The 15,928-nt window shown below is 44.5% G+C and overlaps 1 protein-coding gene across 6 annotated transcripts in view; it reads right to left on the bottom strand.

Moving 5' to 3' along the window:
- LOC146859432 (beta-galactosidase-like) overlaps window positions 1–15,928 on the bottom strand; it is a 356,754-nt gene that overhangs the window by 115,180 nt on the left and 225,646 nt on the right. For all 6 annotated transcript variants that reach the window (XM_085650133.1, XM_085650132.1, XM_085650130.1 and 3 more), the window contains 2 exons: window positions 11,149–11,207; window positions 7,700–7,821 (listed from right to left, as the gene is read on the bottom strand). In XM_085650133.1, coding sequence (XP_085506259.1) covers window positions 7,700–7,821; window positions 11,149–11,207 — 181 coding nt within the window. The remainder of the gene's footprint in view (window positions 1–7,699; window positions 7,822–11,148; window positions 11,208–15,928) is intronic.

Raw genomic sequence — 15,928 nt, 5'->3', positions numbered from 1 at the left:
AAGAGGATTTCCGGTCTCGACTGGGCCCAGCTGGCGGAGTCTTGACCAATGTCTTTTTGGATGGGGCAGGGGCAGGGGGGTTGGTACTCACACGCTGCCCTGGAGTGATGAGGTCATCGGAATCGTCGGCCTCGGACACGATCTCGAGATCTTCGGTGTCATCTTCAGGAACATCCTGAGCAAAGATGTCCTCCGGTTCTGGAGCTGGTTTGGCCATAATATGGCGTCGAGCTCTTCGGTCCCGGAGGGTCTTCTTGGAACGGAAAGCGGAACAAGTTGGACAGGCCGCTTCGTTGTGTTCCGGCGACAGGCAGAGGTTACAAACCTCGTGGTGATCACTGTGGGGGAACTTCGCTCCACACCGGGGGCATTTCTTGAAGGTTGTCCTGTCCATCAGCCGCTTCCGGAACCGGTCCGAGATGATTTCGATGTCGATTGAAAGAAGATTGAAGAATTAAATCGAATGCTGAAAGTTTTCTGCTGGAGCGGAAAAAAGTTCATCCGAACCCAATGGCGGAAAAAAACAATCTGACGATGGAGTGGATGCCCATGCGCACTGTTGTCCAGGGGAGGAGTCACCAACCTCGTGACCAAAGGCTTCTTCCGAAGACAACAACAACCTGCAATCATCCGAGCCCAACACCAGATGGCGATCTTATCCTCAGTGTGTGATCTGCAGCTCATATGCCTCGAACATAATCTTTGTCCAAAGGGGGATGAAGGCATCCTTGATTTCTTTGTAGACAGTCGGTGGCAGTGGGTCGCTGAAGTGATTAGAAGGGTTGATACTAAGAAGGGTTTTGTAGATGTCATTTTCAATGAGGGGAGTGAAAGAACCCTATGTGGCCTTGTTCTTGGTGCTAATACTAAGTGGCTTGAGCCTCAGAGGGAGCAGGAGGAGACGTAATCTCGTAAGATGGAAGAAGGGCCTTCTTAGATTCAAGGTCAATACTGATGAGTTTAGTTTTCTCCAAAAAGAGAGTAGCCAATTCGTCGAATGAAGGCGAGTTGTCTCCTGAGTCAAGGTGGTTGGGTGCTTTCGCTGATTGTTGTTTGACAATTTCAAAAAGTTTCTTGGGGCGATTAGAGGCTTGAATAAGTTGGAATCTGAAGTAATCGGCCTTAGCACTCTTGATTTTTTTATTATAGGAGCTCCTTACAGATCTAAGAAATTTTAGATGATCCGAGGAAGGTTTGGATCTCCATTAACGTTCAGCTGCCCTCTAGTTACGGCGTTGAGTTTAGGTTGTCGTCAAACCAGGGTTTGGAGATTTTGGAGGAGGCATTTTTTAGTTGTAGAGGTGCTATGACGTCAATGATACCAGAGTTAGTGGACTTCTAGAAGTCAGAGAGATCATGTACATCAGTCATGTCATCTTGGGAAGACAAGGCATAGTTACATTCGGTTGCTAGAACTTTCATGTTAATATTCCTGAGGTCCCTTTTCCATTGTTTAATTTTGTTTGGTTGATCCCTATTCCGGGACACCTCCCTATTAATAAAGAAGAAGATGCTGTAATGATCAGACCAGTCACAAGGGGTAATGTCATCCACTGTGATGGTATTACCTTTTGATATGACAAGGTCCAGAATTTATCCTTTATTGCGAGTTGGCTGGTCACAGAAATGGGTGAGCACCAGATACGATAAGAATGATTTTAGGCAGATTACCGCTTGGTCCTTAGGGTTATCCCAGTGAAGGCTGAAATCACCGAGGTAGATTTGGGACACTGAGGGGTCATCATTGGAAGAGATGATTTCCATTAGTTGTTCAATGAAGAGGAGGTCATCTCGAGGAGGGTGGTAGAAAGTATGAAGTTTGCAAACCGGGAGGTGATTACTAGAGATGTTGAGGCAAAGGTATTCAACTGAGGATAAGGCGGAGGTCTCTGTGTGGGAAACAGAAAGTGTATTCCAGTGTATACAAGCTAGTCCACCACCCAACTTCTTAGATCTGTCTAGACGGATTATGTACTGACTAGGAGGTATTAAGAGGTCTAGGATAGGGGTGGAAAAGGGATTTAGCCAAGTTTCCGTGAGGATGATATCGAGATCATTGTTTTGGATGAGGTCAAAGATATCAGAGGCATGTTTACTGGCTGATCTGCAGTGGAGTAGTGCACATTTGAGCCGTACAGGTGTGTAGAATGTATGAGTCTGAATGATGTTCACTTGCTTGAGGTAGTCACGATTTAAGGTTCTGCAGTTGTTAGAGGGTTCCCTGTGCGGATTGGAGTCAATGGCTTGAATTTGGTCCATAGGAGTCTTGTCAGTGTCTAGAGTGATAGAGTAAGAAACGAGTAGATCCTCGATATCACTGGTCGCAAGGTCGACCCTCATTCTTGGTGGGAAGGGGCTTTAGGGAGAGGTAAGGTTTTGGAGATAGGGTGCGAGGAGTGCTGGTCACGGCCGTGATTGTGATGACGGGGACTATGGGCAGCTTTCCTAAGGAAATAAGAGAACTGGGCAGGGGTGGATGGTCAAGTGAGAGAGCTTTTAGTTCATGGAGTTCATGTGAGAGAAGGTGCAATTGTAGAGATAACTCGTCCGGACGCGCGACCAGGTCTGAGTGTTGGTTCAAGGAGAGAGGCTGAGGGGAGAGATCTGGCGCAGTGGGGGGGCCTCGTGGGATGTCTGATTGGTCTGAGGTGGAAATGCTAAGTTCCAGGGGAGGGAGTGCGTCCTTAAAATCTTTCAGAGTCCCTGTTTGCTTGGAAGGAGTGGCTGGGGAAGGAAGGAGTGTGGAAGGCATGTTGTGCTGTGTAATGGAGGAGGTCAAAGGGAGGTTGAGTGTGTTAGGATAAGAAGAGGCCATGGTTGGTGGTTTTTATGTGCTCCAGCGGCAGAGAAGGCGTAGATAGTGGGGCCCTGGATGGGAGAGCATCCGAAAAGAGAAAAGGCGGTAAGGCATGAGGGGGCTCCCTGATTCGGGAAACGCTGTGAGTATGGCTTCGCGATCGGCGAGATGAGTGATACATTAATCCTGCAATCCATATGCGTCGATGGTCAATTGGATTGAGAAACTACTACAGGGACTAAGCTAGCCGATATCCCGAAGCCCATCCTCTAACTAACTTGACCACTACTAACATGGCCCAAGCCATGATCTCCTTTTTCTCAAGAGTTGGTTTCCCAGCAAAGATATTAACAGACCAAGGGACCCCTTTCATGTTCCGCCTTATGTCTCATATCTGTAAAGTGCTGGGAATCAAACAGATCAGAACCTCAGTATACCATCCCCAGACTGATGGTTTAGTGGAATGCTACAACAAAACTATTAAAAGCATGTGTTGTCAGAGACAGGGAAAGACTGGGACAGACACTTACCAATAGTTCTTTTTGCCATAAGGTCACATGAACAGCGATCCACTGGGTTTTCCCCTTTTGAGTTAGTGTTCGGGAGAAAACTGAGCTCGTTCCTCGAGATGGCAGTAGAACAGTGGGAAAGTGAAGAGGAGGACGGGAAATCCATGTTTGAATTTATGGAAAACCTGAAAAACAACTTGTCTCAGTTGTGGGGATTAGTGCATGACCATATGGAAGAAGCACAAACAGACCAAAAGAAATACTACGATCGCAGAAGCTCACTCAGGGAGTTTGAAAAAGGAGACAAGATACTTATACTACTCTTATCCTCAAATCTTGACCTAGTGGCAAGGACCCTATGTCACAGAAAAAAAGGTGACCCTCGTTACTTAAAGTGTAGTCCTTCCCCTACAGTCGGGAGAGGGACAGATATATCACGTCAACCTTTTAAAGAAATAGGTTGCCCCACGGGGGACACCCATCTTGCATGTTAGTACCACCACCCCAGTAGACATTCCTCTACTGTCCCTCCAAGAGGACGAGGATATTGTAGTTGATATGGGGGTGCTTTTAACGATGTATAGAAAAAAGAATGGCAGTGGTTACAAGAACAGGTCAGCACCTCCGTCTCGGTCTTATCCCAGTATTGTAACAGTACTAAATTTATACTAAATATATAATTATTAATATTATAGGTGTGCTCAATGTAGAACACCGTGCCATCTAGAAGTGTCCGACCTATATACAGAAAGGAATACTCTTTCCCATATATATTACAAACTAATATCAATTACAGAGCTTTTTCAAGGCTCGCCATTGTTTTAACAATAGTCGCTCTGAATGTTCCATCGTGGACGCCACTTTGGAGGACACAACGCGCAGAGTAGGACGAAAGTGTTCGGGTCTCTCACTATCGTATGATGGGACCTTGGGAATTCTAATTACGAGCCCTCAATTTATACTCAAATCCAACACGAATATATGCACTTTTATATCATATCAGATGTCTGCCCTGAATGGCAGTGGACGTCTTAATACTTGTTAACACCATTTCTGGTGTCTACCATTTGATACCCTGATCGCAATTTGAACTCTCATTCGCAGCGTACCAGAATATGGTACTCTGCCTATCCTGAATATTTTAATTTGTATACTTCATATGTTAAGAGGATCGTTTTGGCATTGTGGTGATTGTTTCTAGTTCACTTGAGAACCCCAGAAAACTGTACGGGGTCTAGCAGAAGAACATTCCGAGCGACAATTGCGAGCCTTGAAAAAGTCATACTAATACGACGAAACACGTGTCGGCTGTCTGCTCATCCATCTTGTACCTCGAGTCATCTACATCAAGACTCCAATGAATCTTTCATTTGTCTACTAAATTGTTATTGACATTTGTTGTTTTCCCTTTTACTTGTAGTGTATCTTCTTTTGGGTCTATTAAAACCATTCTGACTACCAAGTCAAATAATAAGACATGCTATTGGTTGTGCTCTGTAATTGCTATTTGAGGGTGCTTTTAACTTGCACCCAAAAACAACAGCTTCTCAGTTTGTTAGACAAGTATACCGGTCTTTTTTCTACCAGCCCGGGTCTAACCCTCCTTGTACACCATGATAAGTATCCTCGAAAGATCAGGTGGTGAAACTAAAACCATACCACATACCAACCGCCCGAAGAGAGGTCGATGAGAAAGAAGTAACCGCCATGCTGCAGTCCAATATAATAGAACCATCCCAAAGCGATTGGTGTTCCCCTATAGTAATCGTACCTAAACTCGATTCCGTCTGAGTTTCTATATTGACTTTCGACAAGTAAATAAAATAACCAAATTCAACACATACACAATGCCCCGTGTTGATGAACTCATCGAACAGTTGGGGATGGCCAAGTTCATTTTCACACTTGACCTGACAAATGGGAACTAGCAAATCCACCTAACCCCCAAGCTAAGGAAAAGACTGCATTCTCTACCCCTTCAGGTTTATATCACTTTAAAGTCCTCCCCTTTGGCCTACATGGGTCCCCAGCGACATTCCAGCAGCTTATGGGCAGAATTCCTAAACCCCATTGAAACTATGCATAGCAGCCTATCTGGACGACACCGTTTTTAAGCCCTACTTGGGGGGGAACACTTGCTGCACCCGGCCTCCGTTCTTAATGCAATATGAAAAACAGGCCTAACCATAAACCCACAAAAATCAATGCTGGCCACGAACAAAATTCAATATCAGGGATATACTATACAAGAGCAGATGGATACAATTAGCAATCCAAAGAATACCCACCCCCACAACCAAAAAAGACACAATCCTTCCTAGGGTTTATAGGATATTATCGCAGGTTAATTCCCCGTTTCTCTGCAATAGCCAGTCGCCTCACAGATCTCCTCACAGACAAACATCCATCACGGACATCCCTGTGGGGTCAAGATCATGAAGATAGCTTCAAAACCCTAAAAAACTGAACAGACTTCACCAAAACCTTTGCACTACAAACAGATGCATTCGGGCAGGGGCTGTCTTATGTCAGTCAGATCCACAGGGAGCTCTGAAACCCCTTTTATACATCAGTAGTAAACTGTTTCCAAGAGAAACACATTACTCAATGATCGAGAAGGACTGTCTAGCGATAAAATGGGCAATAGAAGCTCTCCAACACTATCTTTTGGGGCATAAATTCCTAGCCCTTACTGATCATGCACCCCTCTCCTGGTTAGCGCAAAATAAGAATTCTAACCCCTGCATTTTACGCTGATTTTTAGCACTACAACCATTTACTTTTCAGACTATTCACATCATAGGACAAAATGATGATTGGGGCTGACTACCTTTCCAGGCATCCATCGTCTGAATGGCCACAACGGCCATTCCTTGGAGAGAGCAATGTAAGGAACATGGCCGACATCCCCGACCAAGCCAGGGAAACGCAGCAGCACTCCCTGTAAAGAGGGCAGATGAGTGGCCACGCCCCTTAGAAGGACAAAGAGAGCACAAGAAGGAGGAGTGACGTTCGATGCAGGAAGCGCGCGAGGACGGCTTCGAGTTGCACGCCAGACAGAAAGGAGACGTGAGCGTTTGGAAGACAGAGGAAGTGACCTTGACTTCTATAGGCAAGGAAACGATGGAATTCCCTGCCGGAGTCCAACCCCGTGCTGAGGATCCTGCTGGGGAAGTACCAGAGTGCCCCGAGGAGACCAGAGCAGAGGACACCGGATAGGAACTGCTGTGCAGTGTCAGCTACAGCCCCAGCGACTCTGGGAGTGAGACAGACACCTCAGCTTCCAACACCATGACCCAAGAGACGGGTCATGGTCTGAGGCAAGTATCGCAGACCACACGTGCTTCTTGTGGGGCGCCACAGAGTAGCGGGCACATTGGTAAAAGACGACCCATGTGGGAAGTGCATGTGGAGGTCGGGTGGTCCTATCACCAAAACTTCTCACCGCAAATCTTCTACTGCGCACACACAACCCTGTCTGATGATGGTGGCCCTTAGGTGAGGCGTTCTATAAAGGAAGGATTCCTTCTAATTCCTTGTTTTGGGTACCTTTTTCCCCTACCCTTCCCTATCTTCTTTCGATGCCCTGAGAGACGTTTATTGAATGAAAGGAGACCCGTCATCACCATCACCAGGTTGCCTTAGAGACTAATCTGGACCTACTCCCAACTTTACTAACTTTGCCAACCGAACAGTGTGTGGAACATTTCTATACACTACTACACCAGGGTTTAGCGGTTGCCAGTTGAATCTCTTTGATTAGTAGAATGTGCCCTGCCAGAGTGAAAGTGACTCCTTCTACTGTCTGCCCTTGAGTGCCATCCCCTCGAGAACTGGCCTTCCAGTATGGAGCCATTTCTCATATGCCTGGGCTAGTTTAAAGTGGTCCCAAAAGTGACAGCAGAGCTACAGGTCTATGCCAAGGGGGCAGCACGCTTGGAACATGCATCTCCAGGATCAGACATTCCAAAGGTGCTCTCCCCGGATTTACCAAGCTTGGTGCTCTGCGCGGCACGCACACACATGCACGCCATTATTCTGCCGCCCCTGTGCTGCATGATGATCTCCCTGCCCCTGGCCAAGGATGCATGCCCCAGGACCATGAGTCCCCCAGCCCCAGGACCATGAGTCCCCCAGCCCCAGGACCATGAGTCCCCCAGCCCCAGGACCATGAGTCCCCCCAGCCCCAGGACCATGAGTCCCCCAGCCCCAGGACCATGAGTCCCCCGGCCCCAGGACCATGAGTCCCCCGGCCCCAGGACCATGAGTCCCCCGGCCCCAGGACCATGAGTCCCCCGGCCCCAGGACCATGAGTCCCCCGGCCCCAGGACCATGAGTCCCCCGGCCCCAGGACCATGAGTCCCCCGGCCCCAGGATGGCTACAGACACTCACATGTTGACGCTGGCACCGATCTCCAGCATGGCCTGTAGGGATGAAGCCACCTTTGCGGTTTCACTAGTAGAATGGTTTCCTCCCCAGTAGTCCAGCCAGCCTGTGTAATACTCCGAATTAACCTGTGCAATGAGAGTAAAGAAGAGTGAAGACGGGATAAACAGAGAGAAGATATAAAGGGAGAGGAAGAGACGCGATAAAAGGAGAGGTGAAATACATTATAAAGAAAGGGGCGAGATACAAGATAATGACAGGCTTAAGATACAGAATACAGAAATGGATGAGATATGATGTAAAGAAAGGTGTTAGATACGGGATAAAGAAAAAGGTGAGATACAGAATAAATAGCCTGTTGAGATACAGATAAAGAGAGGGCTGACATACAGAATAAAGAGAGTGCTGGGATACAGAATACACATATGACATGATGAGAGGGGCGAGACACAGGATAGCAAAATGGGTGAGATACAGAATAAAGAGAGTGGAGAGATATTGGAGAAAGAGATGGGCAAGATACAGGATAAAGAGAGAGGTAAGGGGTGAGATTCTAACAATAAGAGGCCATATAAAAGATAACAAGATTGCTCAAGATACAGAGAGGTAAGATGGGGGAGCTGTGTAAAAAATTGGGAAGGCGGTCAAGACAGTGTAATAATAGGATGAGAAGTAGGGGTAAGATTCAGGATAATAGCATGGACCAGATGTTCAATAAAGGGGCGAGTTATATAGAAGGGTGTGTGATACAGAGTGTTACGAGGGTGAGTTATAGGATAATATGAGTGGATGTGAGACACAATATGAGTGGATGAGACACAGGATAGTAAGAGGGGTGAGCTATATGATAATATGGGTGGACGAGACAGGATAGTAAGAGGGGTGAGATACAGGATGATATGAGTGGATGTGATACACAATAATATGGGTGGACGAGACAGGATAGTAAGAGGGGTGAGATACAGGATGATATGAGTGGATGTGATACACAATAATATGAGTGGACGAGACACAGGATGGTAAGAGGGGGGAGTTATAGGATAATATGAGTGGATGAAACAAAGTTTAGTAAGAAGGGTGAGATACAAGATAAAATGAGTGGATTAGACAGGTTAGTAAGAGGGGGAGATAGGATATGATGGGTGAATGAGGGATGTATGACGTTACAACGCATGCTTTTACACCGCATGCCGTTACAACGCATTTTTTACACCGCAAGATCTGTTACAACGCCAGCCTTTACAACGCATGCTTTTACAACGACGTACACTAGATGGAGTGCTGACATTAGAAATGTATAATTTACTATTCTAACTCCAGTCCACGTTGCAGTAGGGAAGGTGTTTGGATAGTAAAACTACACTATTTCTAATGTTAGCACGCCATCTAGTGCATTTCGTTGTAATAGCATGCGTTGTAATGGCATGCGTTGTAACAGATTTCGCGTTGTAATAGTTTCGTTGTAATGGTAGTGCGGTGTAAAAGTTGCGTTGTAACGGTTGTTCACCGTGAATGAGACTGGATAGTAAGAGGGGTGAGATGCAGGATAGTAAGAGGGGTGAGCTATAGGATAATATGGGTGGATAAAACAAAGGCTAGTAAGAGGGGTGAGATACAGTATTTAAGTAGATGAGAGACAGGATAGTAGGAGGGGCGAGTTATAGAATAATAGGAGTGGTTTGATACACAATATTATGAGTGGATGAAACACAGGATAGTAAGAGGGGTGAGTTATAGGATAATATGGGTGGACGAGACAGGATAGTAAGAGGGCCGAGATAGGATATGATGGGTGGAATAGACAGGATAGTAAGAGAAAAGAGATGCAGGATAATAGGAGTGGATGTGATACACAATACAATGAGTGGATGAAACAAAGTATAGTAAGAGGGGTGAAATACAAGATAAAATGAGTGGATTAGACAGGTTAGTAAGAGGGGTGAGATAGGATAAGATGGGTGAATGAGACAGGATAGTAAGAGGGGTGAGATGCAGGATAGTAAGAGGGGTGAGCTATAGGATAATATGAGTGGATAAAACAAAGGATTGTAAAAGGGGTGAGATACAGTATTTGAGTAGATGAGACACAGGATAGTAGGAGGGGTGAGATACAGGATACTATGAGTGCATGTGATACACAATAATATGAGGGTTTTTTTGTATTGTTTTATATAGTGCGAACTAGGCCCGAAAGTATCAGAGAGCTTTACATGAGCACCAGTTGCATAACAGATAGACATGTTCATTGTTTGTGAGGCACAGGGAAATTAAGTGATTTGCCCAGAATCACAGGATGTTGAGCATCCCTGCCGAGACTCAAACCCAGTTGCCCATCTTTGAGGTCAACTGCTCTAACCATTAGGCTGTCAACCGTTTGCCCCATCCTATCCACTGAGTGAATGAAACACAATAATATGAGTGAAAGAGGCACAGGATAGTAAGAGGGGCGAGTTATACGATAATATGGATGGATGTGACACACAATAATATGAGTGAAAGAGGCACAGGATAGTAAGAGGGGCGAGTTATACGATAATATGAATGGATGTGACACACAATAATATGAATGAAAGAGGCACCGATAGTAAGAGGGGCGAGTTATACGATAATATGAATGGATGTGACACACAATAATTTGAGTGAAAGAGGCACAGGATAGTAAGAGGGGCGAGTTATACGATAATATGGATGGATGTGACACACAATAATATGAGTGAAAGAGGCACCAATAGTAAGAGGGGCGAGTTATACGATAATATGAATGGATGTGACACACAATAATATGAGTGAAAGAGGCACAGGATAGTAAGAGGGGCGAGTTATACGATAATATGAATGGATGTGACACACAATAATATGAGTGATAGAGACACCGGATAGTAGAAGGAGTGAGATACAGGATAATATGAGTGGACAGACAAAGGACTGCAAGAGGGGTGAGACAGAGGACAGAAGAGAGACCTTATAATAAGGCGGGATACAATAAATATTAAGAAACTGCATAATAAGAAGGGGCAAAATGAAGACCAATAGCAGAGGATGATACAGAGTAGTTGGAGGTGAGAGGTATACAGGTTCCTAACAGGCAGTGTTATACAGGATAATATGACTGAACAGGATACAGGATGATACAAGAGGATGGTATACAGGATAAGAAGTGAAGACAATATACAGGATAATAACAGTGAGTAAGATACAAGGCAATAAGAGTGGTAAGGTACAGGACAGTAAGGGGGTGAGATGCAGGACAGTAAGAGGGGTGAGATGCAGAACAGTAAGAGGGGTGAGATACAAGACAGAAGCAGGACAGGAGGGAGAGAGCATAATCAGATGAGATAAAATACATAATAAGAACGTAAGAAACTGGATAATATGAAGGAGGGACATCAAGGACAATATTCATAGGATCATAAAAAGGAGTGAGACACAGCATGACGCTGTCCCAGGAGCCTCACCAGGGGTCCTCTCGGTTCAATATGACGCTGTGCTTGAAAATCTTTGGTGATGTTGAGACCTGCAATCAGTAACAAAAGGTTATCAGCCTAGTGTGGTGTACCGGTGCCTCTTCAGCAGGTCTGTCCTCCACCCGCCGGTCCTTCAGCAGGTGGTGAAGTGTAGTCCGTTAGAAAAAGGTACCCCCTTAAAAGTACTATTTTAGGTCAGGACCAATACTACGCTGTTCCTTAGAAAACGCTTGTGGAGCTTCATGAGCAGCCCCTAGGGGCTAGTGAGCCATCAGCACTACGAGAAAGGCTTTGAAAAGCAAATCCGAATATATGATCCAAATAAATACATGAGGAAATGTGCAACCGACTATTAGGATCGTAATACGGTCTCATTAAGTATTTGATTACATTGTAAAAAGGAAAAGGACGTCATCAGCTACATCGTTTGTGGGGAAATTTCTCACTACGTGCGGAATACCGGAATACAGAACACTAATCCCCTCATCCTTGCCCGCGATAAACTCGCAAACATAAAGGTCCTGAAGAAGGTGGCAAGAAAAGAAATTAGATCCACCGAAACGTGCGTCGACCAAGATAGAGTGTCACACCCTAGTAATTGGCACCATAATCTAAGGGTTGAGTAATCAGCCGAGCTCTGGCCAGTCCAGCAACATCGATGGTGCACATCTGGGGTGGAGTGTGAATGCGTTGTATGACAGTGACATGTATGTGGTATGAATAGAGGAGTGATTGTTGTGGGGATTTCTCTCAAAATTATAGGGGAGAGGTTTTTATAATGAGTATTAGTTTATATCTTCAAGTACATTGTTGAGAATATGAATTAAGCACAGTAATTGAATACATCATTGTACAAGGCGTGTTTATGAACAAGATGAAATTTGTAAATAATGTATGTATATAAAAAAATGAATATGAGCAAAGACGTATCATAAAAATAATTTATATAAAAAACAAAAAAATAAATATATGAGTTGAAATGCTTAAACACAACTGACTGTCTCTTTTTCATGTGAACCCACAAGAAATCAACTATTAAGTGAAAGAAATAGAGGTCTAGAGGGATACCGTTCAGTTTTTGTTTCACGGTGAAGTGTAGTCCTCCACCACTAATTTGGGTGCACCCTCCGTTCTATCTCTTGTCTCAGTCATGCCTCCCATGGATAGCTGGATGTGACTGCAGGAGGGGGGGGGGGGGCAACTAAAACATGGCATATCCCTGACCTCACTAGACAGGCTAATGTACCTGCTGCCACGTCTCCTGCAAACTTAGGTATATTTTAAGCAGTTAAAACCTCGTGTGCTTAGCCCCCATCTTTGAGAGAGAAAAAGCCAACCATAATAACACACTTTCTTAAACACAAATAAACACAAAAGCACTACCGTAATGCGATTCCCAGGCCCGGAATGTCGTGGGCAATGACTAGAAACTGAATTATGGAATCTGACTACAGACATTTCCGAATCTGGACTAAATATATAGGTGATCAAGACAGATTTGTATACGTCTATCATATAGGTGATCTAGATACATTTGCATCTGTCTATATCATATAGGTGATCTGGACAGATTTGTAGCCCTTTATCATGCAGATTTTGTTGGGAAACGGCCTTTATTACAAAGTTTTTACTTTGTATAACATTTACACTCATTTCTTACATCGTAAAAACTGTCGCCACGCAAGTCTTTAAAACGCAAGACAAAACCATGCTTTTGAGGGTAATTAAAAAAGAGGGTCGGGGGTCTCCCCCCAAAACAATAAAATGTTCAAATAGTACCAAACCTGTAAACGACAAAGGCACTTAATTAAATATATTAAGATTTAATGTATAACTTTTTAACAGTAGGTGCAGTGTTAGACCGTGACAGGATTTATTTTTCAGAAACAGTAAGCATGGTAAAAGTATGCGTGGTAGTGGAATGCGTGGGGAAGGTGTTTGTAATGTGAGTGAATGTAAATGCGTGGTAGTGTTATGCATTGTAAAATCGGTGATGTAAAGATGTGTGTGGAGAAGATAGGCATTGTAATGTCATACAATCATTTGTATCAGTCTATATAATAAAGGCGATCTAGACACATTTCAATCAATCTTTAATGATAAAGGTGATCTAGACAGATTTGCAGCTGTCTATATCATAACAGGGATCTAGACAGATTTGTATGGGATCTAGACAGATTTGTATCTGTCTATATCATATAGGTTATCTATACACATTTGTATCTGTCTATATCATATATGTGATCTAGACAGTTTTGTATCCGTCTATATCATATATGTGATCTAGACAGTTTTGTATCTGTCTATATCATATAGGTTATCTATACACATTTGTATCTGTCTATATCATATAGGTTATCTATACACATTTGTATCTGTCTATATCATATATGTGATCTAGACAGTTTTGTATCTGTCTATATCATATAGGTTATCTATACACATTTGTATCTGTCTATATCATATATGTGATCTAGACAGTTTTGTATCTTTCTATATCATATAGGTTATCTATACACATTTGTATCTGTCTATATCATATATGTGATCTAGACAGTTTTGTATCTGTCTATATCATATAGGTTATCTATACAGATTTGAATCTGACTATATCATATAGGTGATCTAGATAGTTTTGTATCTGTCTAGATCATATATGTAATCTATACACATTTGTATCTGTCTATATCATACAGGTGATCTAGGCAGACTTGTATCTGCAGGACATACAATGGTCCGGTGTCTGTAGGCAGAGCATCTATCCTTCTTAGGTCATACTCCACCACTAACCGCATTCACAACTGCCGCCAGAAGTATTACCATGTTCAGCTTTGAAATAAATAAAAGTAAAATAATGGAAAACTCCACCACAAAAGGGTTTGTTTCACGGGAGATGTGCAATGCTGATCAAAGATGCCCAGAAAACAATGCCACTTCTGCAAGCAGAGGGGGACAGGAGCCCTCCCTGAGCAAGTGAGGATTTGCCATAAAGGCCAGAGCTGAAGACTTTTGAACTGGAAAATCGTGTCATGTCTCGGCTCAACATCCTGTGATTCTGGGCAAATCAATTAGGGCCAGATGTACGACCCTTTTTTGCACTCGCAAACGGGAGATCGTCCCGTTTGCGACTACAAAAAATGGGTCATGGCAAGTACAAACGCTATTTTGTGAGTCACTGACTCATAAAATAGCGTTTGTGACTCTCACTGTTAGGAAGGGGTGTCCCTTCCTAATAGCAAGTCTCAATGCCATGAGCGGCAGCAAAGCACTCGCAGTTCACCATCTACTTCAAGTAGATGGTAAACCACTCGCAAAACCACTCCCCTTTGTGAGTGTGTGCAATAATATTTTTTGAGAGCAGCCATTGGTCCCAGGGACCACGGCCTGCTCTAAAATGAAACTGAAAAGTTGCATTTTCTTTTTTAAATGCATCCCATTTTCCTTTAAGGAAAACAGGCTGCATTTAAAAAACAAAAACTGCTTTATTGAAAAAGCAGTCACAGACATGGTGGTCTGTTGACCCCAGCAGGCCACCATCCCTGGGAGTGCTAGCCATTCCCAATGGGGTTGCAAATTGAGTTTGCCTCATGAATATTAATGAGGCATGCAATTTGCAACCCCCTTGGGTATCGCAAACAGTGTCTGAGACACTGTTGTACATTCACTTTTGCGAGTCGCAAATTGCCTCCCTGTGCCTACCAAAAATGAAAGTGTCCTTGTGTAATGTAACTGGTGCTCATATAAAGCGCACCATTACCTTTGGGTTGAGTTTGAGAAATATACAAATGCAAAAAACCCCGAAAATACCCTAGGAGAAGGTAGAGGTCTCAATCAGGAGGGACAAGGAGTTGGCTTATAAAAAGAGTTTAATCTACAGGCAACCACTCTGTAGCCTTTCAACAAACTACCCGACCTCTGACCCAAGAGCTCCAACCCAGGGTAAAGAAAGAGCATGTACACCGCTATGGAATCCAGAAGACAAGCACCACATCCTGTGCCTAGCACCTCAATCCAGGCAAGACCAACCCACAAGAATGAGAGGGTGGGCACATAATCTGTGTCTCTTTTGCTTTCTTGCTTTAAGTGCGCCGGGTATGCCCAGACGTGGGTCCCAGGAACAATGTGTCACTGGCTGATGAGAGGTGATGCCCCAAAACCGGTCCCAGGATTCTTGCTTCTGGTCCAGGGAGGACCTGGCTCGGCAGTTCAGGATAGACTGTTGCCATGAGGAACAGGGTCAAGGCTGATTTGCATATGGCTCGGTCTAAACTGGGGTGGCCTGGTGAGCAAAAGAACAATGCATTTAACCCAGATCTATTGACTGGGGCTGAATGTTTGATTTGCTCTGCATTCCGTCCATCATCTGTGTGTCTTTTTCCCCCTGCTGGGAGGCCCGGTGGATCTAACTATTCGTGCGGTGTCTGATCTGGAGCCCCCCCGCCCCCACCACCACGAGACGACTAAGTCGATGCAGGCAGGCCCAACTGGGGCCAAACCAAAAACATACCTGCAAATCCTGGGATACAGCATGTGTCAGAGGAAAGGCTGTTGTGAGGTCCCTACTGCATTGCCCTGGGAGATGGTGGAGTGGTCATAGAGACCAGTGATGTCTGGTAAACACTGTGGAGGAGTGCTGCCCGGTGAGTGACCCATAGTCTAGAGGTTCAGTGCAAATGGGAATGGGGTCTCTCTCCTGGTTAACATAGGATTGCAGTGCCACAAGAAGCTTGGCAGTGGGACATGTGGGCACAGTGTTCTACGTCAATTGATG

This window comes from Triturus cristatus, chromosome 3_2 (genome assembly GCF_964204655.1).
Source record: "Triturus cristatus chromosome 3_2, aTriCri1.1, whole genome shotgun sequence".
NCBI classification, from domain to species: Eukaryota; Metazoa; Chordata; class Amphibia; order Caudata; family Salamandridae; genus Triturus; species Triturus cristatus.
The sequence above is the reverse complement of the archived record's forward strand: the minus strand, read 5'-3'. Positions and strand labels throughout refer to the sequence as shown.